This window comes from Convolutriloba macropyga, chromosome 8, assembly GCF_964194025.1.
Source record: "Convolutriloba macropyga chromosome 8, txConMacr16.3, whole genome shotgun sequence".
NCBI lineage: Eukaryota > Metazoa > Xenacoelomorpha > Acoela > Convolutidae > Convolutriloba > Convolutriloba macropyga.
The window spans coordinates 51303948-51324657 of NC_134475.1; the positions used below are offsets into that span (position 1 = coordinate 51303948).

At 37.5% G+C, this 20710-nt stretch overlaps 1 protein-coding gene across 1 annotated transcript; it reads left to right on the top strand.

The window, feature by feature from the left end:
- The first annotated feature begins 4240 nt into the window (after positions 1-4240).
- On the top strand, positions 4241-20464 carry LOC142344812 (histone H4 transcription factor-like). The gene is made up of 3 exons (XM_075396787.1): positions 4241-4580; positions 16663-16905; positions 19444-20464. The coding sequence occupies exons 1-3, from the start codon at positions 4245-4247 to the stop codon at positions 20296-20298; spliced, it is 1434 nt and encodes a 477-aa protein (XP_075252902.1). The 5' UTR covers positions 4241-4244; the 3' UTR covers positions 20299-20464.
- Positions 20465-20710: the final 246 nt, after the last annotated feature.

Sequence of the window (20710 nt, forward strand, 5' to 3'; positions counted from 1 at the left end):
GTGCAGAAGCTAGGCCCATAGGGAACCTTTTCCACTTATATAGGCCCAAAGGTGATATAAAAGCTGTTACATTGTGATTCTCTTCTTCCAGCGTCATTTGAAAGTATCCCGACAGAAGATGAATGTTTGAGAAACACATGTTTCCCTCCAGTGAATCAATAACCTCAATAATTCGTGGTAAAGGCCAGCATGTTTTCTCCCTTTGATAGTTTAGACCACGGTAGTCTATAACTAAGTGGTAGGTTCCGTCTTTTTTTGGTACCAGTAATGATGGTGTTGCCCAATCAGAGTATGTTGATTCGACTAGGTTATCTCGTTTAAAGTCTTCAACAATTTTTTTCATGGCTTTTCGTTTCTTAAAGCTCATGCTGCCATATGTACGTCTGAATGGCGCCGCATCTTTTTTCAATTTATTTTTGTGATGAATTCAATCGCAAAATCCCATATCGTTTGAGTTTCGCAAAAATATTGTTTCAAATTTTGTGCAAAGTGACCTCACTTTTGCCATTTCATCACAGGTTAAATTCATTGAACTTGTGTTTACATGCTTCTTGAGGTCAAATTCATCTCTTGATTTTGCATTATTGTCAGGGTTGTTTTGCTGTATTCTTGAAAACTTTCCTGTGTTTTGCGCAAATGCGATTCTCGCATTTTTGTAAACTTTCTTTTGTCCTACTGTAGGGTTCAGATCTCGAACCCATACTACATCATCAACCATATCATTTAGCGATCTCGCTATTAATAAATGTGATTTGTTTTCAAACTCCTTTAGGGGTTCCACTATATTTTCAGTTTGTTGTGCTTTGTTACCTTCTTCATCAACAATACTACCTTTAATGAAAACTTCGCAGCGACAAGGTAAATCGTGATCCTCTGCCGCAATTAAAAACAAATTTCTGTTACTTCGTTGTGATGGGGACAACTGTAAAGCTTTCCCAATTTTTCCGCAGAACAGTTCGTTTTTTCTGGGGTTTAAATTAAAGTCAAATTTGTATAACAATTTCATGCCTAATAAATAGGGCGTTATCTCAATTCTGGTCACTAGAAAATCAACTGTTTTTTCACATGTAAGTGTCTGAAGTTGAACTTGAATATCTGCTGATCCCATTACAGGCATTTTTTCCGTTGTTGGCTATTATATTTTTATTGCACATTCTGCTCTGGCTCGGTTCCCCCAATTGCTTGTAGAGTGTGTCGCTTATAATATTAAAACTACTTCCACTCTCAATTAATGCCATTATCAATTTGTCTTTTATCATTATTTTTTTTGCAAACAACGCCTCCACTGGGCTGTTTCCGCCACGCAAGGTTTTTACGTAGTCAGTTGAAAGTGAAGCACTGCCATTTCCAGCTAGCTCTCGTTTAAATACGGACAAATTAGTTTGAAGTGATTTGGGCTCCCACTTTCGAAACAACTTTTGAATTCCCTAGATGCATGGTTTCGCTGACCGGAACGGCAATATTTTTCTTTCTCGAGACTCACCGCTACCTTCGACTGCTCGGCACGTTTCTCGTGCGATCAATCTGTGCTTCTGTTCTCACCTCCCGGTGTCGGCGAACGCGCTCTACTTTCGTAATTGGTTCGTCTATGCTCAGCATCGCTTCTGGTTTAGCTATTAATACTTCTATTTCTATCTCCGTTTTCTCTTGAACGTCGCTCACTACCGCGTAGAAACTCATTTGGCCGCGCTCCTTGCGATGAAAATTTTGATTCTTTTGCCTTTTAGGTTGATTAGTTTGCAATGTTCTCACTAAGTCATTAATCGATTTAAGTAAATGTAAATTTTTCTTTGACTGGATGGCAGAAACCGGTGGCTCATTGTCCTTCTCCTCAGTTCTCGTGACTGCTTCTATATGTAAACATCTCTCTAAAGCTCTGTCTAAAGTCATATCCGCGTCATCTAAGTTCTTTCTCAAGTCGAACTGCACCTGACTATTTTCTATGCTTTCAAGGAATCCCCTCAAAATGAGATGTTCTTTTTATCTCTGTGGACTCTTGAGGGTACGCTTTCAAAGATATTGTTTGCAAATCACCGAGAAAATTTGTTAATTTTTCACCGGGTTTCTGGACTCTCCTAGCTAGCCTTCCCCGGAACACTACTGGTTTCTCATTATAATGTTGTCTGAAAGCCTTTACGGTCTCGTCCTAACTCTTTCTAGTGTCCTCCGAAAATGTACGATAGAAATCAATAGCCGACTTTTGTAACCTTAACGCGAAATAATGCGGCCATTCATTAATTTTGGTCTCGATGCCGTTTACTGTTTCTTTTATTTGCCACTTTTGAAGTTGTGGCAAGCGCTCAAAGTGTGTAACATAACTTTCAAAATCATTTGATGCAGTAAACGGTTCCGGTAACAGCGTTTTTGAGGAGTGCCGCGCCATCCTTATTTTATTTAAAAGCTGTTTTTATTCAAAATTCTTTGCTAATTCTGTTCGAAACTCGAACTGTTTTTCCGACACTCTAGTTAACAGCTTTTAAATTTTATTGACACTCTAATTCCCTCTTCAATAAATGCAAAAAAACTCGAGGTTAAATGGTATATTTTAAGTCAAATTAAGTCAAATCAAAATATTGATGTTTCTGAACGCTATTTTATTATCAAAAAAACAAGTATGCCCTGATTTATGCTACTCGAATTTTTAGGGAGTACTCACTTGAAAGTTCGAAGATGGCAGTTGTTCTTATCGAATCCCGGCAGCAGAGCAGTCCACAATTCCTCTTCCAGGTCGTGATGTTAAGACGTCGAACTCGAGTTTTAAAGTTGGTTTTCAAACAAAAAACAGATTTCTCTTGGAAATTAGTACAACGCTCAATATTATTGGGTGGTGGTTTTCTATTTACTTTTAATCTTTGTCACCACTATAGCAGCCGCTCGTGCGCAATATTTATTATCTTTAGTAATTGAGCGTGGTACTTGTTCAAAATACAAGGATTGAAGTTCAATTAATAAGTAGATAAAAGCAGAAGAGAATGGTTTAAAATAAATGAAGATCTAATAGAGTGATTAACTCTGAAGGTAGGTTTGGTGTTCAATGAATGAGTTTTATCCTCAGTTTTGTCTGTACCCAATATCGGTTCTATCACCGTGGTAAATTAACCAAGTAAATACTGATATGTAACAATTGTTAATATTGCTCGAAGCCCGAGCTTTGTCTATTTCTGTTTGTCGACACCTGTCATGATTGTGTCAGTCATTAATCAGGCAATAAATTAAAATTTAAACTAAATCTTTGACCTTGAAACCCAAGGTTTTAGTACACCTTTTTTTTTATATACGTGTGACACTCACACCTTCATCAGCGTGACGTGAAAGATTGCCTTACTTTTACTTCGAGGAGTGTCTCACCTGGCCTCTTCAAGAAACCACGCCTATCAATAAAGAGAATGCGTTATGTTGAATTACTTGATTAGTAATGGCTTTTTTGTGGAGACGAAACATCATTGAAACTTTCCATAGATTATCTCAAAGTTTTGTTAATAAAAAAGAATTTATTCGATACCTTGTTCTAGTATGAGTTCAGATTTCTTTTTTATACTAGTCTTATCTCTAACTATTGTGGGGCTTCCAGCTTCTGTGGGACTATTGCACAGAAGAGGTCCCTTCTGGTGCTTAGGTATTTCTTTAAGAATGCACAAAGTTATCTACAATGTATATCAACAGAATAAATAAATTTTCTTCTGTATGAGATTGCTGTTCTTACCCAAAAGTTTTCGTGGCTTTGACATAGTCTTGTTTTTGCAACAATAACTGCATGTGTGCCTTGTCTTGTTCTTTGATTTGTGCTGTACTTAATAAACTGATTTTTATTTATGTTGTATTCGCCGTCGGCGATATTACAGTAAAGTAAGAGGCTGTGGAGTTTCAAGTACCACGCAAGAGGTAGAATGTTCAGAGTTTGAAGCCTATTTTTGTAGTCGGTGGTGTTTCCAAGGATCCATTTTGTTGCATTTTTCTGTAATTTCTTTAGCAAGACTAGATCTCCTTTGTGAGGGTGCCATACCTCACTCGCGTATGATATAATGGGGACGCATAGCCTTTATACCCGTTTGGTTTGTTAATGACTGACGTTTTGTTTGATAAATTTCTGTTTAGGTACTAAATGTATCAAGGAGTTGAAAAACTCGAGCTCCAATCGATGCGCTGCTGCCCAGGATTGTGAACTACTATATCCAGTTCACTGGCTGTCTAATGAATCAAAATTTATCAATAAAAGTCGCTTATCTTGATTTTCAGAATCCTCGATGAATTTCCAACAACCGGCATTTCAGGCAAATGAAGATCTGCCTCAAGTATATGTTGCCAGTGAAGCTGGAGCTGGTTCTGTTGGGAATTGTAGTGATATGGGCGGGGGGCATTTAAGTCATTTACCTCTATCATGTGGTTGGGCTGGTTGCTGCCAAGTCTTCGGGACAATTGAGCATCTAATCATTCACCTCACAGACGTTCATTTATTTGCGAGCCAGCATTGTGACCAACCACTGCATTGCTTTTGGAACGAGTGTAACAATTTTGATGCCGAGCACCATCATCACCTAACAGTTCATGTTCTGTATCATGCCTATCACACGCAATTAAAGGTGAGGGAAACTATAAAATGTGCTTTCCTATTACGGGCCCGCTACGTCCATGTGCTGTTTCTTAATCGCGGTTAAATCAATAGTGGGGAAGTATTATCCCTCTGCTTAATTTTACTTCTCAAAGAATTTCAATTACATGGACGCATCGAAAACAGGCGCATCGGCAGTTAAAAAGGCAGCCTTGAAAACACATGGCAGCCACGGACCGTCAGGTTTAGATGCAAACGATTGGAGACGAGTTTTCACTTGATTCAAAGTTTCAGCAAACATAGCGAAAAAGGTAGCCAAACTTGCTATTCGTCCGAAAGCCTTCAGACCGAGCGACGCCACGTAATAGAAATGGCTTCGGAAAAAGGAACCTCGAACTGGCTCACAGCTCTACCGCTTAAACGTTTCGGATATACACTAACGAAGTCCGAATTCAGAGACGGGCTTTGCATTAGATATAACATTCAGGCGAATAATACGCCCATTAATTGTCCATGTGGTGAAAAGTTTACCCTATCACATGTTCTCAACTGTGCGAAGGGGGTATGCACACAGGAGACACAATGAGATCCGAGATACCTTTGCTAAAATCTTGCATGACCTTTGCTATGATGTCGAAGTTGAGCCGACTCTTCAGTTGCTTCAAGGCGAGTCCTTTATACACAAAACTACTAGCACCGATGAAAACGCGCGACTAAACATTAAAGCGCATGGCCTATGGGGGTAGAGGTTCAGCCGTCATTTCTTCGACGTGAAGATCTTTAACCCACTAGCCAAGTCATGCCCGAGAAACTCCGTAGAAGCGTACAAGTATCATGTGTCGTTGAGGTGCCTGAAGTATGAGCAACGAATACTTGCCTGAAGTATGAGCCTGAAGTATGAGCAACGAATACTTGACGTCGAGAAGAGTAACTTCGTTCCGCTCATGTTTTCCTGCATTGGGGCGCAGGACCGTCCGCAACGTGAACTATAAAACAACTGGCTCGCAAAATTGCTTAAAAGAAAGACGAATCATACTCCGACGCAACAACGTACATACGCACGAGAATAAGTTTTGCTCTTCTGTCCAACGCTATCATATCCCTCAGAGGGTGCGGTGGTTCCAAACGGTCGAGCGACATTGATTGTTCGTGCAGTGCCATAACGCGGGAGGAGAGACTAGATTCATAACAAGTTTGCTTATATAGAAATTCAATTCTTTTGACGCAGCTCTAAAAGAGGTATAGTGACTTGTCTTTAAAGTAATATACGATGCAGTGATGTCTCATAGTGGGGGATCACTACTCATCCATTGGATTGGCATACGCGGCTTAAGAGCAAACCCCCTCTGTTTTTTTAATTTCATTACATTGGGCCCTGTTGTTGCTTACGAACGGAAGAATAATTGTGGCAATATTCTGGATTTTTAGTCAGTCAACTGATTGTGAAACAGGCAATGCCGCACAACACAAGTGCGGTTCTCTCAAATTTTGATTTACTTTAATTTTGAAGAGCAAGGAAAATAGGGTTGGCCTGGTTAGGTATCTGAAAAAATCATTTGGCGTTGAAATAGTTTGCCAATAATTGATAGTATAAACGATTGATGACTAATATCCAATTGCAATAATTGATATAAACTAAACAATGCCAATAACTAAGGAAATTTTAAAGAAAGCTTTGAAGGTAGCTCATTAGATAGATAGTAAATAATGGCAGTAGCAATTGATTTTTGGACAAATTCCATGAGTTGGCATAAAGCTAATTTCGATTGACTAATTTTCGATTGGAATATTTGATTTTAACTAAACAACTGGAGTTTCTTCAAATGAAGAGTTTGAACGAAGTTTGCTGCAATTAGTATAAACGTGCATCTTTTTTATGCAAAATTTTTGAGTGACCTTTCTGCTTTTAAGCTAGAGAATTCTTCCTCTTGTGTCTTACTAACTCAAAAACGATCGTAAACCAAAGAAAATTGAGAGTTGGCATGGGAGTTAAGGTAACTGACGCAGCTGGAGGTCGCGGGTTCGGTTCGAATCCTTCCCTCGAAGGAAATTTTTGAACCCGTAAAAGTACGCCCGTCTGAATAAGGAGGCCCACTACCTGTTGTTCGAGATCACTAATTCCGACGCCTATTTGTTTGTTTTGAGCTCGAACTGGCTCACAGCTCTACTGCTTAAACGTTTCAAATTTACACTAACGAAGTCCGAATTCAGAGACGGGCTTTGCATTAGATATAACATTCAGGCCAATAATACGCCCATTAATAGTCCATGTGGTGAAAAGTTTACCCTATCACATGTTCTCAACTGTGCGAAGGGGGTATGCACACAGGAGACACAATGAGATCCGAGACACCTTTGCTAAAATCTTGCATGACCTTTGCTATGATGTCGAAGTTGAGCCGACTCTTCAGTTGCTTCAAGGCGAGTCCTTTATACACAAAACTACTAGCACCGATGAAAACGCGCGACTAAACATTGAAGCGCATGGCCTATGGGGGTAGAGGTTCAGCCGTCATTTCTTCGACGTGAAGATCTTTAACCCACTAGCCAAGTCATGCCCGAGAAACTCCGTAGAAGCGTACAAGTATCATGTGTCGTTGAGGTGCCTGAAGTATGAGCAACGAATACTTGCCTGAAGTATGAGCCTGAAGTATGAGCAACGAATACTTGACGTCGAGAAGAGTAACTTCGTTCCGCTCGTGTTTTCCTGCATTGGGGCGCAGGACCGTCCGAAACGTGCACTATAAAACAACTGGCTCGCAAAATTGCTTAAAAGAAAGACGAATCATACTCCGACGCAACAACGTACATACGCACGAGAATAAGTTTTGCTCTTCTGTCCAACGCTATCATATCCCTCAGAGGGTGCGGTGGTTCCAAACGGTCGAGCGACATTGATTGTTCGTGCAGTGCCATAAAGCGGGAGGAGAGACTAGATTCATAACAAGTTTGCTTATATAGAAATTCAATTCTTTTGACGCAGCTCTAAAAGAGGTATAGTGCCTTGTCTTTAAAGTTATATACGATGCAGTGATGTCTCATAGTGGGGGATCACTACTTATCCATTGGATTGTCATACGCGGCTTAAGAGCAAACCCCCTCTGTTTTTTTAATTTCATTACATTGGGCCCTGTTGTTGCTTACGAACGGAAGAATAATTGTGGCAATATTCTGGATTTTTATTCAGTCAACTGATTGTGAAACAGGCAATGCCGCACACCACAAGTGCGGTTCTCTCAAATTTTGATTTACTTTAATTTTGAAGAGCAAGGAAAATAGGGTTGGCCTGGTTAGGTATCTGAAAAAATCATTTGGCGTTGAAATAGTTTGCCATTAATTGATAGTATAAACGATTGATGACCAATATCCAATTGCAATAATTGATATAAACTAAACAATGCCAATAACTAAGGAAATTTTAAAGAAAGCTTTGAAGGTAGCTCATTAGATAGATAGTAAATAATGGCAGTAGCAATTGGAATATTTGATTTTAACTAAACAACTGGAGTTTCTTCAAATGAAGAGTTTGAACGAAGTTTGCTGCAATTAGTATAAACGTGCGTCTTTTGTATGCAAAATTTTTGAGTGACCTTTCTGCTTTTAAGCTAGAGAATTCTTCCTCTTGTGTCTTACTAACTCAAAAACGATCGTAAACCAAAGAAAATTGAGAGTTGGCATGGGAGTTAAGGTAACTGACGCAGCTGGGAGGTCGCGGGTTCGAATCCTTCCCTCGAAGGAAATTTTAACCCGTAAAAGTACGCCCGTCTGAATAAGGAGGCCCACTACCTGTTGTTCGAGATCACTAATTCCGACGCCTATTTGTTGGTTTTGAGCTCGAACTGGCTCACAGCTCTACTGCTTAAACGTTTCGGATTTACACTAACGAAGTCCGAATTCAGAGACGGGCTTTGCATTAGATATAACATTCAGGCCAATAATACGCCCATTAATAGTCCATGTGGTGAAAAGTTTACCCTATCACATGTTCTCAACTGTGCAAAGGGGGTATGCACACAGGAGACACAATGAGATCCGAGACACCTTTGCTAAAATCTTGCATGACCTTTGCTATGATGTCGAAGTTGAGCCGACTCTTCAGTTGCTTCAAGGCGAGTCCTTTATACACAAAACTACTAGCACCGATGAAAACGCGCGACTAAACATTAAAGCGCATGGCCTATGGGGGTAGAGGTTCAGCCGTCATTTCTTCGACGTGAAGATCTTTAACCCACTAGCCAAGTCATGCCCGAGAAACTCCGTAGAAGCGTACAAGTATCATGTGTCGTTGAGGTGCCTGAAGTATGAGCAACGAATACTTGCCTGAAGTATGAGCCTGAAGTATGAGCAACGAATACTTGACGTCGAGAAGAGTAACTTCGTTCCGCTCGTGTTTTCCTGCATTGGGGCGCAGGACCGTCCGCAACGTGCACTATAAAACAACTGGCTCGCAAAATTGCTTTAAAAAAAGAAGAATCATACTCCGACGCAACAACGTACATACGCACGAGAATAAGTTTTGCTCTTCTGTCCAACGCTATCATATCCCTCAGAGGGTGCGGTGGTTCCAAACGGTCGAGCGACATTGATTGTTCGTGCAGTGCCATAAAGCCGGAGGAGAGACTAGATTCATAACAAGTTTGCTTATATAGAAATTCAATTCTTTTGACGCAGCTCTAAAAGAGGTATAGTGCCTTGTCTTTAAAGTTATACACGATGCAGTGATGTCTCATAGTGGGGGATCACTACTCATCCATTGGATTGTCATGCGCGGCTTAAGAGCAAACCCCCTCTGTTTTTTTTTAATTTCATTACATTGGGCCCTGTTGTTGCTTACGAACGGAAGAATAATTGTGGCAATATTCTGGATTTTTAGTCAGTCAACTGATTGTGAAACAGGCAATGCCGCACACCACAAGTGCGGTTCTCTCAAATTTTGATTTACTTTAATTTTGAAGAGCAAGGAAAATAGGGTTGGCCTGGTTAGGTATCTGAAAAAATCATTTGGCGTTGAAATAGTTTGCCATTAATTGATAGTATAAACGATTGATGACCAATATCCAATTGCAATAATTGATATAAACTAAACAATGCCAATAACTAAGGAAATTTTAAAGAAAGCTTTGAAGGTAGCTCATTAGATAGATAGTAAATAATGGCAGTAGCAATTGGAATATTTGATTTTAACTAAACAACTGGAGTTTCTTCAAATGAAGAGTTTGAACGAAGTTTGCTGCAATTAGTATAAACGTGCGTCTTTTGTATGCAAAATTTTTGAGTGACCTTTCTGCTTTTAAGCTAGAGAATTCTTCCTCTTGTGTCTTACTAACTCAAAAACGATCGTAAACCAAAGAAAATTGAGAGTTGGCATGGGAGTTAAGGTAACTGACGCAGCTGGGAGGTCGCGGGTTCGAATCCTTCCCTCGAAGGAAATTTTAACCCGTAAAAGTACGCCCGTCTGAATAAGGAGGCCCACTACCTGTTGTTCGAGATCACTAATTCCGACGCCTATTTGTTGGTTTTGAGCTCGAACTGGCTCACAGCTCTACTGCTTAAACGTTTCGGATTTACACTAACGAAGTCCGAATTCAGAGACGGGCTTTGCATTAGATATAACATTCAGGCCAATAATACGCCCATTAATAGTCCATGTGGTGAAAAGTTTACCCTATCACATGTTCTCAACTGTGCAAAGGGGGTATGCACACAGGAGACACAATGAGATCCGAGACACCTTTGCTAAAATCTTGCATGACCTTTGCTATGATGTCGAAGTTGAGCCGACTCTTCAGTTGCTTCAAGGCGAGTCCTTTATACACAAAACTACTAGCACCGATGAAAACGCGCGACTAAACATTAAAGCGCATGGCCTATGGGGGTAGAGGTTCAGCCGTCATTTCTTCGACGTGAAGATCTTTAACCCACTAGCCAAGTCATGCCCGAGAAACTCCGTAGAAGCGTACAAGTATCATGTGTCGTTGAGGTGCCTGAAGTATGAGCAACGAATACTTGCCTGAAGTATGAGCCTGAAGTATGAGCAACGAATACTTGACGTCGAGAAGAGTAACTTCGTTCCGCTCGTGTTTTCCTGCATTGGGGCGCAGGACCGTCCGCAACGTGCACTATAAAACAACTGGCTCGCAAAATTGCTTAAAAAAAGAAGAATCATACTCCGACGCAACAACGTACATACGCACGAGAATAAGTTTTGCTCTTCTGTCCAACGCTATCATATCCCTCAGAGGGTGCGGTGGTTCCAAACGGTCGAGCGACATTGATTGTTCGTGCAGTGCCATAAAGCCGGAGGAGAGACTAGATTCATAACAAGTTTGCTTATATAGAAATTCAATTCTTTTGACGCAGCTCTAAAAGAGGTATAGTGCCTTGTCTTTAAAGTTATACACGATGCAGTGATGTCTCATAGTGGGGGATCACTACTCATCCATTGGATTGTCATGCGCGGCTTAAGAGCAAACCCCCTCTGTTTTTTTTTAATTTCATTACATTGGGCCCTGTTGTTGCTTACGAACGGAAGAATAATTGTGGCAATATTCTGGATTTTTAGTCAGTCAACTGATTGTGAAACAGGCAATGCCGCACACCACAAGTGCGGTTCTCTCAAATTTTGATTTACTTTAATTTTGAAGAGCAAGGAAAATAGGGTTGGCCTGGTTAGGTATCTGAAAAAATCATTTGGCGTTGAAATAGTTTGCCATTAATTGATAGTATAAACGATTGATGACCAATATCCAATTGCAATAATTGATATAAACTAAACAATGCCAATAACTAAGGAAATTTTAAAGAAAGCTTTGAAGGTAGCTCATTAGATAGATAGTAAATAATGGCAGTAGCAATTGATTTTTGGAAAAATTCCATGAGTTGGCATAAAGTTAATTTCGATTGACTAATTTTCGATTGGAATATTTGATTTTAACTAAACAACTTGAGTTTCTTCAAATTCTTCAAATGAAGAGTTTGAACGAAGTTTGCTGCAATTAGTATAAACGTGTGTCTTTTTTATGCAAAATTTTTGAGTGACCTTTCTGCTTTTAAGCTAGAGAATTCTTCCTCTTGTGTCTTACTAACTCAAAAACGATCGTAAACCAAAGAAAATCGAGAGTTGGCATCGGAATTAAGGTAACTGACGCAACTGGGAGGTTGCGGGTTCGAATCCTTCCCTCGAAGGAAATTTTTGAACCCGTAAAAGTACGCCCGTCTGAATTAGGAGGCCCACTACCTGTAAATTGTTAAAGACCGATAGTATTAAAACTCTAAATAGTTGCCCAAATGCCTTCACTATTCTTTCACAAAAACTGTTGGCGAGACTGCATAAACGTCAATTTACGGTGGAAGAAGGTTTTTAGGTGGTTTGGATGCCCCCCCTTTTCTGTCCCCTACAGTTTTTACCTTCCCTAATTTTCTACCTACCTCCCTCATCTAGTAAAAGTAAGCTCCCTTAGCGTAAGGTAGCGACTACAAACACCTGGTCAGTAATTTGAAAGCAATTCTTCCGATATTTGCCTTCTATTCTTTGCGTGTTCAAGGGTCACCGTTTTTTGCATAATTAATGGCTCTCAAACAAAATTTGATGCAGTTTTGTTGTTTGGCTTTGTCGATAAGATTTTTTTTTGGCCTCTGACATCTTGAACTCCACTGCTGATCCCAATTGCGCTTATTCCGAGTTTAGAGCAGTTGAACTCAACTCTAAGCTATTTACGAAACGTCACATAATTTTTTTTATCAAATTTGTCTTCGTAGTTTTCTGCAATTAGCTCCTTTATCGTTATTGCTAAACTGAACAATGAACCTTATATTACCCATCTTATCTATATTACCAACCAAGTGTTCAAAATTTTATTTGTTGTTTCTTTGGTGCCAAACGAAGTTGTTAATTATACAAGGAGGCTCGTTAATGTGCGTTGGCACATGGTGTTCCGACCCGAGCTCATAACAAAAATAGATGTTTGAGTTTAAAACAATCGTTACGCAACCTATCTGCTAATTGAATTACATGATGTCATGCCTCAGTACAGCGCCAACGAGATCTGACATTAAAGAGACTACGAGAGAAAAAAACAAACAACAAAACTAGCAAAAACAAAAATTTCAAGGCAGAAACTGAATATCTAAATTTAAATGCACATAGTAACAACGTCAAAATGCAGTCAGATAAAACCTTAACTACTCAAATTTACTTTTTCCTATTTTCCTAATTATACAGCAGATGGAAATTTTTCTTAATGAGGCTAGCTAGGTAACATGTCGACAAAGAACGAACAATGAGGCGAAATTCAAAAATTAATCAACATTTTTTAAACGAAGAAATTTCAAAGGTCTTAAAAATCATTAGCTTTCAACTAAATAATCCTTTTTAAATAAAAAACAAAAAGGACCTGTCTTTGATTAGACTAGGCAATAGAAATGAATTAAAGAAAATCTCAAAAAAATTACAACTGATTTGCGAAAACAAACTATTGTTACCATTAAAATCATTAGCTATTATCTGAATATTATGTATTTTTAATTCAATTGTTATTTCTACTATCTCCGCTGAAGGATTTATACTGAGAGATAAATAGGTTTACTTTGGCCACATTTGAAAACCCTTGGGATCTGTTATTACGCGATTGTTCTGAAGGAATAGAAAAAGAAACACAAAAATTGACCACTTAAAAAACATTTATAAAAACGTATATTGTCCAACAAACAAAACATCAGTGACAAAATATCGGCAGATATGTTATTTTTCTAAATAAAAGAAATTGGTTTGGACCTCTCTTTGATGAAATTAAGTTACAATTTGACGAAGAGAACAACAAAAACTGAAAAGTTTGAAAATTATTTGAAAATGTTTATTATAAGCTGTTCGCTATAAACTGACTGCTTCCGGCAACATCATTCCTTCAATCCTCAATTACAAGCTTATGAGACCTGTCAGCATTTTACAGCTACCTAAAGAACAAAATCAGGCAAAAAAGCCAAATTCAAGAAAAAAATTGAGCTAGAAAATTGTCGAAGACATTAAAAAATGAACTTTTCACTAAAAACTTTTCTTTTTTCAGTTAATTTTTCTTCAGCAATCTGATTCCTGTTTTTTTATCAATATAACTTCAAAAAATTAGCGAATTTGAACAAATACATTAGAACCACGAAAACAACAACAAAGATAGGCAAAACCAAAAATTCAATAGAAAAGTGCCAGAAGAAAGTGTCGAAGCAATTTAAATTATAAGCTCTTCACTGAAAACTTTATCTATGGTCCGTTGAACTTCTTCCCTAAATCAATGGAAATTATCAGTAATAGGATAATGTGATAAGATTTTGAAAGGATCCAAAAATAAGAAAAAATAGCTGAAAATTAAAAAAAAAAGTTTGAAAACTCGTGGCATTGAAGTAATAGAAGGTAAAACCGCTAACCAGATTAGTTGTGGCTGCATTAGAAAGGAAAAGGATGCTGTCAGCACTCATACAGACTAACATTTTGCAGAAAAAAGTTTAGGATTGGTTAATGTTCAAAAATTATTTTTAAATTCTTAACAGCCATTAAACTCAAAAGCTTTCAACGGAGGTCAATAACTACGTTCAGATATAACACGATGGAACGGAAAAAATGTCTGTCATACTCATGCATAGATAATGAATAAGACGTCACAATAAGTCTTATGACTATGAAAACAACGACAAAAACAGGCAAAACCCAAAATTCAGTAGAAAAGTGCGAGAAGGAAGTGTCAAAGCCAATTAAACTATTAGCTTTTTTCTGAAAGCTTTAGCTGTGATCCACTGAACGTCTGCTATAAGCCAATAGAATTAGAATAATTTTTGGATAAGGTGTATAAAGTTTGGAGAATGTGATAAGAGTTCAAAAGTAACCAATAATACAAAAATATCAAAAAATTTTAAGAAATTTTTGAATTCTTGTGTGATTGAAGTCATATAACCAATAGTTAGAAGATAAAACCGCTAACCATATTAATTTTAGTTGCAGGAGAAAGAGAGTGGGTCCTTTCAGTACTGAGATTGAGCAACAGTTCACGAAATAAGTTTAAGGTTTCAAATTTAAGTTTAAGATTTATGTTTAAATTTTTTTTGAAAAATTGTCTTTAATTTCTTAACAGGCATTAAATTCAATAGCTTTCAACGGCAGTCAATAAATATGCTCAAATATGCCCCGATTGGAGTTCAGGGATGTTTTTCATGCATAGGTAATCAATGAGACATCACAATAAGTCTTTTGACTATGAAAACGACAAAAACAAGATTTCAAGAAAACCCAATAATACGAAAGTATCCAAAAATTTTTTAAAAACAATTTGAAATCTTGTGGCATTGAATTCATATAACCAATAGTTGGAAGATAAAACAGCTAGACAGATTGAGTTTGGTTGCAGTAGGAAGGAAGAGAGTGTTGTCATTACTGAGAATGACTTACACTTCACGATAATAAGCTTACGATTGGTTAAGTTTCAAAAAAAATTATTGAAAAATTATGTTTAAAGTCTTAGCAGCCATTAGCTGTCCACTCAAAGCACTAGATATGTTCACCTAATGCTCATTACGGAAAATATTGCACTGTTAGTCATTGAGTTCATGCCTTGTGACTCCAAAAATTAGTAAAACCTCAAAAAGAAATTCAAAACTTTATTTAAAATTTCGAAAACTCAGAGTCGAAACCAAATAAACGAGCAATTCCTTGAAAACGTTTTTTGTTCATTGGGCTTCATTTGACTGTAAAAGAGGTTTATCCTTAACGGAACTTCGATATGAAAAGTGACTTGTCTCTAGGTGACTTAAAAAAGCAAAAGAAAAAGTAGAAAATTTTTATAAAAAAAAGAGCTATCAAATAGAACTCGATTTTTTTATAGTGAACTTCCCTATAGGACCAGAACTAGTCTTTTTATTGCCTTTAGTCTATTAGGAACACACAATTGGTTCGTTTTTTGGGGTGAATTTTAATTTTGAAATACTATTTTTTATACAAAATATCTTAATTTGAAGTGAACAAAGATCCCGTGTTCACACAAAACTTCAATCCTCGATAACTCCTCGAAAAAAACGAAATTAAAAAAAACTTTTGAATTTTGAATTCTACGCTGGACCAGCTTTTTAATGATACCACTCACATATCTCTGTGATGAATATGTCGATCGAAATGGTCGGAACGATTAGTCCTCTTGTCTTTTTGTGACTCGAAGAGGATTATTGGCAATCTACAGGTGCTCGTGAGCTGTAGCAGGTTTGTTCATGACTTGAATTTTGTTGCTGTTGTTGTAGCTGTCGCACGGAGATGCAATTCGCGGGAAATTTTGGTGGGATATTGGCGCCTATTGCCGGCCAGTTTTAACTGGTTCCTTAGTTTCATTGGTATAATAATAATAGATATAATAGTAGTGGCACAGGAGGTTTGTTTTTCTTATCAGGCGTTGACTTCTGTTTTAGAACGTCGACTTCCCTTTTCGAACAATGGATTTTAACATTAGCCTGATTTCTAATGTACGGTAATTAGGAACTGCTGGTAATATTGAAGGTCAAAAGGTAGTTTTGAAGTTCTCTTCCCAAAACTTCTCTCCTCCCTATTCAAATCCCCCCGCAACTATCTACCTACCTACCCCCATCTACCTAATTAAACTCCACCAGCCCCCTGCCCTCACCCACCTACCCCAAAAATGGTTGTTCCCCATCGACCTATGCCCCGTTCCCCCGCAATCGTGCACCCACCGATCCACCACGGTTCCCCTGCTCTCTTAGAGCCTTACTAGTGACTAATTGTGCGATTTACCGAACCAGAATTTAGTCGTTCGTGATATCGACAGTTTCAGTTATTTTCAGGTTTCAATTTATTGGGAAGCAAAATGAATCATGACACAAATGTTCAAGGAAAATGCATTGATTCAAGTTAAGCTCAGCATAGGAGTTCTGCTGGTGTAAAGTTCTAGCAATTAATAAAAGCTGGAGCCATAATGTATGAAGAATTTTATAATCATAGTATAAATGATTGGACTTTGAGTTTTGTCCGAAATTAGATTTTGGATCTATTCTTTTTGTTTAGTTTTTGTTACACTTTAGGACTTTTGCTATCTTGAAATGTAGCAACTTCGTGTATCGTATTTCAGGCGTTAGCATCCGCTGCAATTGAGAAATCACAAATATCCAAATGTCAGCTAATCGCCTTTTCGTCATGCTTGCCGGATCTGCCTCCGGAAGGCTTCACTTGTCTACTCAATCACGGCACATGTCTGGAGACATTCACTAGCTTCCACAGCTATCTAGTGCACGTGAGAAGCCATATTTACAGTCCAGTTTTGACTGAGAGACGATGTACTTGGATGGGCTGTGAAAGGAGCACTCTATTCAAAGTAAGTTCCCGAAGAAATTGGGAAATCTGTCCGTTTTTTTCGTAAAAATCTTACTGGCAAGATCGTGTCTCGTGCAGTAAATGTCTTTTATTGAATCTAAATGTATTCGTGGTTTTCTGTTGCTAATAATAGTTCTGATAGTTTTACTCTAACGCATTTTCAATTTCCATAGATTACTAACTATTGCTAACTGTCACGAACTTAACTTCGCATTTATAATTACTCGTAGTTAGCATTTCCATATATTTATTAGCGCCATAAGTGCGAACAATGATTGCATTACGTCGGTAGCATTTAGTAATGGGTTGCGAAAAAAACGGAAGAGTTTTTAAAGTAAAAAGGAGGCTCAGTAATGTGCGTTCGCACATCAGGTTCCGACCCCGCGTATCCACAAGTTTGGCTTATTTGTCGACCAAATGAGCAAGAGATAGAAAACTCAAAAATTCTAATATATTGATCGACAATAATTGGTGTATCAATAAAAAAAATTGCCTCTAACTCAAATCAACGATCATAGTAAATAATCCCGCGTTAGTGGGCCAAAGAGACTTGTCATTATTAAGACTACGAGACAAGACAACCAAAAAATCAAATAACGCCAGCAAGCATTTATAACCAAAGCTCAATTTAGCTCTTGAAGAGAAAACAACAATGACGAAAAAATTAAACCTAAAGTCTCTAATAAAACCTAAATAAATTATTCGAAATTGCATTTGTAGATAAGGAGACTGATAACATGTGGACAAAAAACAGCCAAGTTCAAATTTGAAAAATACATCTTTATATATCTTCCAAAACATTTGATTACAAAATCATGAAAAACTTTAGCTATCAAATGAAATTAGCAAATAGTTTTTCCAGAACAATTTGCTGTGACCTGCTATTATGCAGTGTTTCTCATTTGACTCAGCAAAGAACTACAAACAAATACGAAAATCTAAAAACAATTTATTCTTTTTCAAGAAAAAAACCGGTATCGAGGCCGTTAAACCAATAAGCGATCCACCAAAAGCTGCCACATGTTCCACTCCATTTTTCTCACTAATAATTTTATTAACACACTGTACTAATTGGGAGCAGGGGAAAAGTAGGCAAAAAAGCAAAAAGTGATAAAAAACATCTGTATTTTTCTTAAAACATTTGATTTCAAATCATGAAAAACTTAAGCAGTTAACCATAATCAGTAAATAGTTTCCTTTGTTCATCCATAGCAAGACGCCAGGACCTGCAATTATCTGGAAAATTTCAAACGAATACAAAAAGAACGACAAATAACGACCAAAAACCAAAAAAAATACATTAAATTCCTTTGGAAGACATTCGAAGCAGTTGAAACAATAATCTGTTCGCCGAAAAACAGATGTTCAAATGAGATTTCCCCCGAATATGACATCTGAACTGCCAATAATGCGACAAGGGGGCAAAAAGAACCTGAATGATGAGAAAATGTCCAAAAATTGTAAATTTTGTACAAACACGTAGTATCAAAGCAGAAAAATGATTACTTAAAACGTAAAATCGCAGTTAGTATTAAACTTTAATCAAAGAGGAACACGTTGTGACCTGTTTTCGCTGACATTAAGCTAGAATATGGCCAAAAAAAGAGAAGAAAGTCCCAAAGCTCAATAAACCATTGTGCATTTTAAAAATATTTATTTTTAAAAGTCAAAACGACCATAAGCTTTCGACTAAAAAGCGAAATAGGCTTCATTCAAACTCCCTGAGAAGGAAACCAGTTGGACCTGTCAGTAGAACGTTTTTGATATTAGTTGTTTTTTTCTGTAATTAAAGCAAAAAATTGGGAAATGCCATTATCATTTAAAAAAAACATCGACTGATTACAATCGGCTTTCTTTTGACTTTTTCACAACGATTTGACCAAAACTAGCTTGGCTATTGCCGTTCGTCTATTGGGAACATTTTTTTGTTCCGAATATTATTTATATAGAATATTTGACAAAAAATGTCAATATATCAAACATAACGTTTAATTCAAGTGCACTCTCAAAGGATCCACAATTAAAACTAGCCTGTTTCTATGTCACCAAAAACTGTGTCAGCAAATTTTAGGTGTATTAATGCTCTGTATTTAAACATGTTTGACCTCGATAGCTCTGTGGAAAAAAGGAAATTCAGGAAACTTTTTAATTTTTTTAATAAATTAAGTGACCTTGCTATTAATAAATTTAACAAATTTTAGCAAAACTGACGAAAATTTTCGTCAAAAATAGTGAAAATGTGAACAAAACAACGGATTTCGGTCTATTCACAAATTTTTAAGCCATTATAACTCTCTTTAAAAAACGAAAATTGAAAAAAATTTTCAATTCCACATTCTACGCTGTACAGACTTCCTAATGATACCACTCACAACCCTCTACAATGATTATATCGACAGGCGAAAATTGTCTGAACAAAAAAAACCCGTTTGAGTATATAGTTCTTCTCCCACTAAAGTGGATCGGAACAATAAACATTTTGAATGGATTTAAGATGCAGTTCAATATTTCTGGTACAACATAGACTTGATTTGTTTAGACCAAATTCTACCTCAACAATCACATGCGAACTCATACTGGAGCCAAATTGTTTGCATGTCCTCAATGTGGAGCACAGTTTGCTAATGTTGAGAAACTTAAAGGTCACTGTGCTAGACAAGTTCTTGAAGACAGTGCCAAGACTTTCAAATGCTCCTATTGCAATATCTCATTTGCATCATGTGCTTTGTTAAAGGAGCATTTGAGAACTCACGTCAAGTTGTTCCAGTGTTCAAAATGCTCTCTCCCTTTTGCCAAAAAGTCGGCGCTGAGAAACCACTGGAAGTTCAAACATAGTGATGAGCGAATGTTCCCCTGTCCCATGGAGTTATGCTACTATTCTGCCAAGACAAGAAACGACTTACTAAAGCACCTTAAAAGTCATGAACATAAAGAGAAACTATCATGTGAGTTCTGTGACAAGAAGTTCAAAACTGAATACGGTCTGCAATGTCATAACCAATCAGAACACAACTACAGGGCCAAGCCTGAATATGTTTGTCATTTATGTCCCGCAGGAACTTCTTTTAACCGAGGAATCTACCTGAGTTTGCACCTGATTAAGAAGCATCAAGTTGAAAGACCATCAGGCCAGAAATTCAGCTATATCAAAGCCGACGATGGAAAATTTTACCTCGCGCGCGATGAGTTCCACGAGTTAGACCCGGATTTGGTTTCTGGAAGTCTTTCAACTGATTTTGTAGATAGTAGTAGTAATGATGAACCGGTAAATTTGACTATTCCACAACCTGTTCTGAACTCTATTCCTGAAGAATCAATTCAAAATTCTGATTTTTTGGGAAATTTTATGACGTCAACCCCCAATGAACGCTTTATTGATGTCGCAGTATTTTGATTTTAGTTCTGTACAATTGTTACATTGCCATGCTTTTGTATAGTAGTATTTCTGATTTGAATTTTAGTATTGTATTTATTGTGCAGTGTTTTGGCTCTCTTCTATTTTTCTGTTTTGCATACTACTAAATTCAATTTCCATTGTACCTGGATATCGGGTGACTCGATCTTTTTTCTCGTTCCTTTTGAAGTTCATAAATGTAATATCGAAGGGCCCTGAAATGAAGTTGCGAAAAGATTAAAAAACACAATAAAAAGATCGTTGTAATTGTTTTTGCTAACACCGGCTAAGCAAATAGGATGAATGAACTTCAGATCTTCTTTCGGTCATTTGCAATGCACTTCAAAATCGGCAACAGGATGGCTTTTAAATGTAGAATCTATAGTCATTTTCTTCTCTCATTCCAATGGCT